This window comes from Galeopterus variegatus, unplaced genomic scaffold (assembly GCF_000696425.1).
Source record: "Galeopterus variegatus unplaced genomic scaffold, G_variegatus-3.0.2 Scaffold4064, whole genome shotgun sequence".
NCBI classification, from domain to species: domain Eukaryota; kingdom Metazoa; phylum Chordata; class Mammalia; order Dermoptera; family Cynocephalidae; genus Galeopterus; species Galeopterus variegatus.
In genome coordinates this window covers 121444-131336 of record NW_007730175.1, presented here as the reverse complement: position 1 = coordinate 131336, position 9893 = coordinate 121444, and the positions used below count along the sequence as shown (strand labels likewise).

Sequence of the window (9893 nt, the reverse complement as noted above, 5' to 3'; positions counted from 1 at the left end):
GAAAAAATCTGTGACTTTCATAAGATACTGAGAACTCAATGAGGCTTAAAAATAAAAACCAACTAAAATTTTGCCTTGTCTATGTAAAAACATTGGAGGCATTTGCTGAGGCTTCAGCTTGCTTGCGAGCTGAGTTGCCTGTTCTCAGCTTGAAAAAGTTAGAGGGGAAGCTGTTCAGGCCTGAATTAAGTGTCATCTAGATAGATCTGGTGGCAGGAGCTATTAATACCATTCTATTAATGCTACTGTCTATGTATGTATCTGTACATTCAACAAATATTTATTGAACATCTACTGTTTATTGAAGCCCTGTAGTGGATACTGTGCTCTACATATGTTTTTTTTTAAAAATTGGGATTAAACAAATCACATACCATAAAGTTTATCATCCTAACCATTTTTAAGTGGACAGTTTGGTAGTGTTAAGTATATTCACATTGTAAAACAGATCTGCAGAACCTTTTCATCTTGCAGATCTGAAATTCTGTACCCATTAAACAGGAATTCCCTCTTTCCCCCTCCTCCTAGCCCCTGGTAACCACCATTGTATTCTACTTTCTGTTTCTATGAATTTTACACGTGTTTTTTGCTCATTTCTTTTAACAGTCTTTCATTTTATCCCCACTTTACAGGTTCAGAAACTGAGGCTCCAAAAGTTTAATGAACCTCCCTAGGGCGATTAATGGCTAGTAAATGTCAGAGCTGGACTCAGGCTCAGAGCTGTGTCCAGAGCCTGTACTCTTTGTACTACACTTGTTGCCCTTGCCCCCCACCCTCATGGACTCCTCAGTTTAGTTTTAGTGCCCAGTGTTCTGGAGGAGTCCGTCCACCCGTGGATTTGATGTACTGGATTTAGGGAGAAGTAGGCCCCCTTAGCTGGGATGGTGACCCTGGAAGTGCTGGCCCACTCAGCAGGCAATGCTCCTTGGCTTTGTGCTGCTTTGATTAGGGGATAACTACATTGTGACTCACCTGACCGTGTGGCTTCCCCCAGCACCTGGTTGGGTTTATTTCTTTGTCTTTTGAGAACAGTGACCTTGTGCTTCTGGAATAACTTCATGTCCTTTGAGCTTGTCATAAAACCTAGTCCTTGGGCTTATTAACCCAGATGGGTGTGGGAACAACAGTAGCCCAATTTTAAGGGCTGATTAAGTTGTATACAAGCAGGTTCTACCTCTGCCCTGCTCCCCTCCTCCCCCCTGCCACCCTGTGAGTTCTCCTGGGGAGCTGGAGCTGTGAGTCAGCAGGTCACCCCCCTGCCTCCCATCCTTAAGTCCTAACCAGGAGCCTGGCCCCTGGGCAAGGTGTTGGGCCAGGGGCACTGCCCACGGCCTCCTCCAAGCTGTCCTTTTCCAGCCAGGTCAAGAGGCTTCACCTCTGGAGCCTCAGGGGCGTTTCAGATCAGAAAATCATTGGGCCGGATGGGACCCTAGAGACCGAATGGTCCAAACCCTCATTTTGTGGAGGAGGCTCCTGCAGTCCTGGGAGGGGAAGTGTTTTGGTCCTCCCACGCCGCGTGGTTAGAGCCACTCCAGGGCCCTGGTGGCTGCTCATACCCTTTCCTTGTGGACGCAGATCCCACTTGGCTTCTCTGCATGTCACTCTCTTTTCATTGCACGTCACTGGAGGGTCCTGGAGTCGGCATGAGATCTGGAGTCAGGGCAGCTAGCATGGAGCTCAGCCCAGTTGGCCTTGGGTAGTGGGGCTTCCCGCCTGGAAGCTGCGTTGCTCTTTGTGAAGTGCTGTCGCACTGCTCAGTGACAAAGGGCCTGCACAGCGCCTGGCACATACTAGGTGCTTAAAAACATTGGTTTCCTTCTCTTGTTGCCACCTGTATTCATTCTGCATCCACGCCCCAGCCAATGTTTACACAGAGCCTGGGACGACTGAAGGAGCAGCTTGCACTCCTGGTCAGGGAGGCAGGAGGGAAGGGCATGTGGACTTTGAAAAAGCACATGCAGTGTTTAATGTTTGGAAAGCAGCAGGCACTGTTGTGTTTGTATGAATAATGCCGTCCTCCGTGGTGCACTTCCTGTATACCAGGCACCTTGCTATAGAAACTTTTACATGACTGGTCTCAATGAGTCCTCTCCACCCCCTTTCTAGGCAGGGACTGCCGTTGCCCTCTTTGACAGATGGGGACACTGACGCTCTGAGAGCACCTTCCCTAAGGTTACACAGCTCTTTATTGCTGGAGTGGGGTTCAGGCTTGGGCAGTCTGGCCCCAGACTCTGGCCTCCTCTCATCTGCCCTATCCTCCCTCTCCGTGGGGCGTAGGGGTGGCATTTTATTTCTTCATCTGCAAAAGTTCCAGGGCTTCTCAGGAGTGTATGGGAAAATGTGTGAGCCCTTAAAAAATTTGGCTTCAAAGTATGACAAGCACAGCTCATAAGCGAAATAGGCCAGTGCTCAATTTCAAGTGGCTACAGACTATCACAGTACATCAGCCTCCCTCGCTCCCTGTGACTCTGCCTCTTGGTTCATTCATTCATCCCAGTACAGGTTTGCATTGCTGACCCTGGGCTGAGAATTCAGCAGGGAAGGAAGAGGGTCCTTCCCTGTGCCTGGAGGTCATGATTCCCCACTGGCCCTTCCCCTCCTCCCCTCAGACCTCCACCACTGCCTGAACTCTGGACAGGGTGCTGGACAGGGTGCTGTGGTGCCTGCTGGAGGAAGGCCCTGGGGAGGCAGCATGGGTTCCTGAACAAGGTCAGGGTCAGCGGTGTGAGGTCTGGGTGTTCTCACCATGTGTTTCTTTGCCAAGTCGCTTAATTCTTGGAGTCTTAATCTCCTGTTCTGTAGAATAACTTTTCTGCCTTCTTCATAGGGGTGACAGGGAACCATAAAAGGTGGCTCCTGGAAGCTCTAAGGTTCTGTAAAATGGCCAGCTCGGTGGGTTAGAGTGCAGTATTTAACACCAAGGTCAAGGGTTAGATTCCCCATACCGGCCAGCTGCCAAAAAAAAAAAAAAAAAGGTACTGTGCAAATATAAGTAGCTAAGTATTTTAAAACAAGAATTCCACCCACTCCCTTTGCTTTTTAACTGAAGGCTAAATCTTTAAATTGCTGGACTTTCTTATCTGGGAGTGGGAAATGTCTCTCTGTTCTCCCCAGATGGGCTGCAGGATTGCTTTGCCAAGCTGCTTCCCCAGCGTCCCGTGGGCGACGTCTTCCTGCTGTTAGCTCCAGCCAGGCCCACAGCGTGCCCTGGGGTTTCCTGGAGTCTGTGCTCTTGGACCTGAGTCCACACCCTGACCCTGTTCTGCACCCTCTCGAGCAAGGGTGTGTGCGCAGAGCTGTTTGCATCATGCCTGGCCAGTATAAGCACTCAACAATGCTAGTGCTCTTAGGGTTATTGTAATTATGAGTAATTCTATTGTCATTACTTAAATTTGTTATAGCATTTCATAAATATTGAAATAGTCTCATCAACAATAAAACCAGCATGCTCAGGACCATGCTTAAGCCCCTCAGTGCATTTCAAGGTCTGCTCCTGAGAGAGGGTGACCTCTTCGAACTTAGGAATCTTATTATCCCCCCGCTCCCACCTCTGTATCTGACCTGTGGGGATGCCAGGCCACACTTGTCCCACCTCGTCATTTTGCCACATCCAGAAAAGACAAGTAGTTCTCCATGGAGATAAAAAAGCCCAGCCTTGCTTGCCCTGAGGAGGGACAGGGGCCCCAGAGCTGCATGCCTGGTGAATCCACCTTCTGAAGCAGAAGCAGAGCTGGGGTCTGTCTGCCTCACCCCAGAGGACAAGAAAAGCTCTGGGAACGATATGTGTGTGTGTGCTGCATATGTCTGTGGCTTCCAGCCTTTGCCAGCTGGGTCATGTCCAGCTCAGAACAGGCTGACAGTTCACAAAGATGCACATTTCAGAAGGTTCCATTTTGCCAGTTTATGGCGCTGAGCTTGGGTTTGCTTCTCTTTCCAGAAAAAGAGCCAACAGATAGAAACAGCACGGGCTGTGTTTCAGCTGAGCTGGTGAGAACCACGCTTGTGTTCTTCAAAGTGTGCTGTGCAGTTTCCAGGGAGCCTGGCCCTGAGCTTGGTCACTGCATGGTCATTTTAAGAGTTAAATATTACTCAGTTTGTATTAGGAAAAAGTAGAAGTAGCACATCAAAATCACAGACTCATAGATGTTATTACTTACAATAATGTAAGTTTATTTAAAGCAAACAACTGACTTCATTTAAAGATAGGTAAATAATCTTTAATCTTCATTAAAGATAAGTAAATAGCAGTGCAGGAGGTTAAGGTTTTATGTGCGAGGAATGCAGTCACTGACGTGGCTTTCCAGCCAGTTAGTGTTCAGGACCCAGATCATCTTTGATCGCTCCGACATCCCTTCCCTCCACCCCTGGCGTTGGTTGGACAACACTAAGCCTCTCGAACAACTAACGACACTTCCTCTGCAACGGCCTGAGTTGTGTCCAGTGTCACCTGGCACCTGAACTGCTCCAAAGTTCTTTCTTTGGTTCCCTCACCTGCATTTTCTCCCCCCTCCAATTATTCTCCACTGCAGCACAGCCCTATATTCCAAATATTCAGCTGCTCACCTGCTCATAGATCTCTGACGTTCTCCATGGCCCCCAGGACAACAGGCTTGTGGCCTGACCTGAGGCCCCCAGGCCCTCTCCAAGCTGGTCCAAGCCCCAGCTGTCCACATGCATGTCTTGCAGCTGCCCCCAATGCTGCTTCAGTCACATGTTACACTCTGTCCTCCAGACCCAAACTGAGCTTCATGGTGCTGGGGAGGGGCTCTGTGCCTGCATGCCTTTGCTCAAGAAGTTTTCGTTCGTTTGTTGCTGAATACAATTTCCAACTTACAGAATAGGTGCAAGAATAGTACAAAGAACTCCTGTATTTCCTTCATCCACATTCTTTAATTGTTGACATTTTATCACGTGTGCTCTATCATTCATATGTGTGTGTGTGTGTGTGTGTGTGTGTTGCATCTAGTTCTGTGTGTATCTGATACCTCTGATTGCAGCCCAGCCCTAGGGCTGCTGGGAGCCTAACCATCTTTCGTATGTGCAGATCCGTCTCTGGCTGTGGGAAACTGGCTGCCATCACTGCTGACATGTTGTTATTATTTCTGCTAATCTCCCTGTAGGTAGCGATGTCCTTAGGACCTTGGTCTCCTCCTGCGTGCCACTGCTGATCCTGCGCCTCCTACTGTCACCCCACCTGCCTCTTCCAAGGGAGGGTAGGGGAAGCCCAGTGGCTTTCCAACCGATTCATCAGAGAGAGAGGGAGGAAAAGGCTTTTTTTTAAAACCCAGAAAGCCCTTTGCAGACGTGGGCTTATTGAAGCACTTTGCTCGCTTCAGATTTTCCCCTCATGGGGTTACCCAGATTTCCCTGGCCTGAAAGAGTCCTGTGTTTCTAAGGCAGTTTGCTCTGTTGTCACCTGCTGTGGTCTGAATGTTTGTGTCCCTCCAGATTCACATGTTGAAATCCTCACCCCCATGGTGACAGTGTTAGGAGGTGGGGCCTTTGGGAGGTGATTAGGACATGAGGGTGGAGCCCTCATGAATGGGATTCGTGCCCTTATAAGAGAGCCTCAGAGAGCTGTCTTGCCTCTTCTGCTGTGTGAAGACACGGCAAGAAGGCGCCATCTGTGACAGGAAGTGGGCTGTCACCACCCCCTGCATCTTCTGGCACCTCAATCTTGGACTTCCCAGCCTCCAGCACTGTGAGAAATCCATTTCCATTTTTTATGAGCTACCAGGTCTCTGGGAATTCTTTGTGGCCGCTGCACTACGGGACATTCTTCTCAGACCTGCTTTAGATTTTGGACTTGTCTCACTTTGCTTCTTAGCCTGTCAGCCATGGCGTGTGCAATGTCGTGGAGTTCGTCCTGTGCCTGCCACGGGGTCCCCTGTGTTAGCTTTTGAGGTGTTGGCTTTTGAGCCTGGAATGTGAACGTCTCCCTTATGAGGCAGAGCCCTGTCCGCCTCTGTCTCTGAAGGGTGACTCATGGCCTTGTGGAGTGGCACTTGTGGACACAGCCTCCCTTCCTGACATTCCAGCGGAGCCACCCTTTGCTGGCCTGGCGAGATCTACAGCCGGTGGCCCAGCAGCTGGTGGCACAGCTGGTGATGCACATCTCTGACAGGTTTTTTTTTTTCCTCTAAAAAATATTTCAGCCACTCTGGTCCCAGCAGCACCGCCAGTAGGATCTAGAGGCCTTTTATAGCCTTTTACAGTTGGTCTGAGAAGAGCTTTTAATAACAATCCCTCCATTTCCCCAGAGGTCAGCTCTCCCTCTTATTTAGCCATCTGGAAAACAACCGGATCGCTAGGAAGTGGACAGAAAGGCTCTGGAGCTGATGGTACCATGTGAACTTGACAATTTCTCTTTTTTTTGCTTAGCAATTTCATGTGGTTCAACCTAATGGATAGGTATATACTCATGCACACATGCATGTACGTTATAAAATTATTATAATTATTTGGAATGAGAGATTCATAGATCTTTATTCAGAGTTTATTATCTCTTGATCTACACACTATTCTAACACCTCAGCCACGTTCTTAGTCTGTGGCATACTAGAAGCAGAGAACTGGAAGGCGTAAGGTAGCAGGAAGAGACCAGTGAGTTAGAGGGGAGAGGTGAGAGCTGACAGCCTGAGAGTGAGGGACAGGACTGAGTCAGAGTCGTCGGTGATCATGTAGTCTGGAGCCTTCACATTTCCAGATGGAAAAGCTACAGCTCAGAGAAGTCCCTGGCAGAGACTGCAAGGGGGGCTGGCCTGAAACCCTGCCTCTTGACTTTATATACACCTTTTGTTTGTTTGTTTTTTGCCACAGCACGCTTTGTCTTTTACACCATAGTTACTTAGGATGATTGAATGTCATTGAGAAAGTGTTTAATTATGTTCAAGATCCCCTTTTCAAAAAAATCAAGCAAGTGTTTGTGCTTCAGAAAGTAATTATATCCCAAAGAGTTAGGATATAAATGCCATCACATAGAATATATAGGCAGATATCTGTTATCCAAAGAATTCTCCATTTTGACCTTTGTTTTCCCCAGTGGTGCCTAATGAATGAGGCGTGGCTGTGTTTCTGTCTTGGGATGAGGCTGACAAGTCTAGATCCTCACGGTGGAAAATGTGACTACAGAAGTGGGGGAAGGACAGCGTGATTCTGATTGTCCCCATCTCGTAAAACTTTCACTGAGCTGTGAAGTTGTTCCCTGGCACTTAAAATTTTTCTTAAATATGTTTTCTTATTTACTTCACTTATGAAAGCAGTATGTGTTCACCATAGAACTAGAAAATGGAGATAAATTCCACAAATTTCCAATAGGAAAAACACTTATAATTTTACTACTGAAAGGGAATTACCATGAAGACCTTGGCACATCACGTGTCCTTGAACATTGCCTGTTTGCCCGTTCACTCCATTGCTTGCCTTCTGTGTGTGTGGGTGTGTGTGTGTGTGTGTGTATGTGCATGCATTTAAATATACAAATATATAAAATCTGGGTCATGGTGCCAGTACTCTCTATTATCAGTTAATAATGGATATGTTTACATCTAGATACGTGAAGGTCTACCTTATTTTTAAAACAGCTGCAAATGACTTTGTACTATAGCTGTGCCTTAATTTGATTAACTGCCCCCTACTGTTGGACATTTTCGTTGTTTCCAGATTTTTTGCCATTGTGATCACAGCTATGATCAGCATCTTTGTCCACACCCTTAATCATCTCCTTAAAATAAGTTCTTGGAAGTATCATGGCTGTGTCAAAGGGAACAAGGTATTTTATGGCTTTCAATGGGTGTTACCAGAACTCCTGGGCTGTTTTTCCACTCAGGTTTTATGACTTTGGAAAGTTGGTATTGCCTGTGGTTTAGGATTCTTCAAATTGTGACTGACTCCTTGGGCGTGGTCATAGGGCCCCACGGTCTTGTTCTCAGAGAACTAGAAAGGTGGGTGGGAACCTTGGAGGAAGAGCAAACATCAGAAGATCCATGAGGATAAATATAAAGCGTATGCATGTGCTAGTCCAATCGCATTTATAGTATAGTTTTGGAAAATTCACAAAGCCTCCCCCTGTCATTTTTCTCAAAGCCAAGGGCGGCACTTTCCAAGGGCGGCACTTTGTGTCTGAATATTCAATAGACGCTTTGGGCTGACCCTCCGGCTTAGGATCTGATCTAACTCTCCAACCTGGCCTCGTGATCTGGCTCCTGTCCACCTCTCCCTTTCACAATCCCCCCTTCTCTATCTATGCTCTAATTGCAGTGACCTTCCTGCTATTCCTCCAGAATGCCAGACTCCTTCCTGATTCAGGGTTTTCAAATATGTGGCTCCTTGTACTAAGGGATACTCTTCCTTTCTCTTACTCTCCAACCTTTGAGACACAGCCAAATGTAGTGATTAAGGGCATGGTTCCCAGGGACAGGCTTGGGTTTGTGTCCTGGTTCAGCTGCATACCAGCTGTGCAACCTTGGACAAGTTACTCAGCCTCTCTGTGCCTTAGTTTTCACATCTGTAAAACAGTGGTAATAATAGCACTCACCTCACAAGGCTGTTCTGTGGATCAAGTCAGTGATACCTATAAGCACTCAGAACAGTTCCTGGCATGGAGTAAGCAGCAGTAAACATTTGCTGTCACTGAGCTGGCCAGCTGGCTTTGGCTGACTCACTGGTCCACAAGGAAGTTTTCCCCGACCCCCACTCTGGGCCAGGAACTCTTAGTTTATGCTCTCATAGCCATCAGTACCTTTCCTTTTTAGCAGATATTACAATCACTACTAAGTAAAAACAAAAAGCATTTAAAAAATGTCAGCCTCAGGGACACCTCTCTCTTGTTCACAGCCTAGGGCTGATGTTCACTCAATATCTGCTCCAGGAATGAAAATAATGGTCCCATTACTTATGGCTACAGGGTGGAGTTCACCAGAAAGAAAGTCACTCCCTGACCTCCCGGAAGAAATAATACAACGTAGCTGATTAAGAGAGGGCTTCGTGTGAGAGCCATGTGATGGGTGTCTGAGGACTGCATCTCTCCCAGCTTTCAGGCTGTTTTTTAAATTATAACTCATTCGAAACTTTTAAAAATACAAAGAAATGAATTGCTAGAAAAATGAAACAAACTCAAGGCCAGGGTTTCTCAACCTGCACACCATCAGATGTTTGGGATCAGATAGTCCTTTGTCGGCGGGCTGCCTGCACACTGTAGGATGTTTAGCAGTATCTTTGGCCTCTACCCACTAGATGCCAGTAGCACCTCCCAACCCCAGCTGTGACAACCAAAAATGTCTCCAGACATTGCCAGTGTACCCTGGGGAGCAAAAGTCACCTTTGGTTGAGGACCATTGTTCAAGACCTACAAAACACAAGCCCTGACTTTTTATTATTAGATTCAACAGACGTAAAAGTACTCTATCAAATTGCTGGAAAGGTTTCTGAACACTCCACATTTCTGTACTTATCAGGGATGGGTGACAGACGCCTCCTGGAGCAGCACTATCAGTCCCTTCCTTCACAGAAAGGAAAACTGAGGCCCTGATCAGGGTCCAGATAAAATGCGCCGTTAAAACACATTTAAAACTTTTAGGAACATGTCTGAGCATTGGCTTTTCCTCTCCTCTCCCCAGCTCACCTGCAGCAGCTGATGTCATCCAGCCTGCTGCCCCCACAGACCAGGAAAACCCACCCTTAGCTGCCTCTTCCCACCATGGTGATGTCATTGGCCAGGTCTCTACGGATCTGACAGCCCAGAGGTATGTGGGGGCTGGGGCTGGGGCTGGGCCTGGTGGTGGGACCCCAGGGCCAATCCCTCCCCACTCCACCCCTCCCTCGTCTCACCAGCAGTTCCCCCCCCCCCCCCGGGTCCCCCGGCGTTCCCCCCCCCCCCCACGGGGTTTACACAC

General features: G+C 47.7%; 1 protein-coding gene across 1 annotated transcript in view; it reads left to right on the top strand.

Annotated features, from left to right (window-relative positions):
• Nucleotides 1-9893, top strand: part of TACC2 (transforming, acidic coiled-coil containing protein 2) — a gene marked incomplete at its 3' end in the record, with an annotated part of 188598 nt that overhangs the window by 58516 nt on the left and 120189 nt on the right. Inside the window, exon 7 of the mRNA XM_008586646.1 lies at nt 9618-9743. Coding sequence (XP_008584868.1) covers nt 9618-9743 — 126 coding nt within the window. The remainder of the gene's footprint in view (nt 1-9617; nt 9744-9893) is intronic.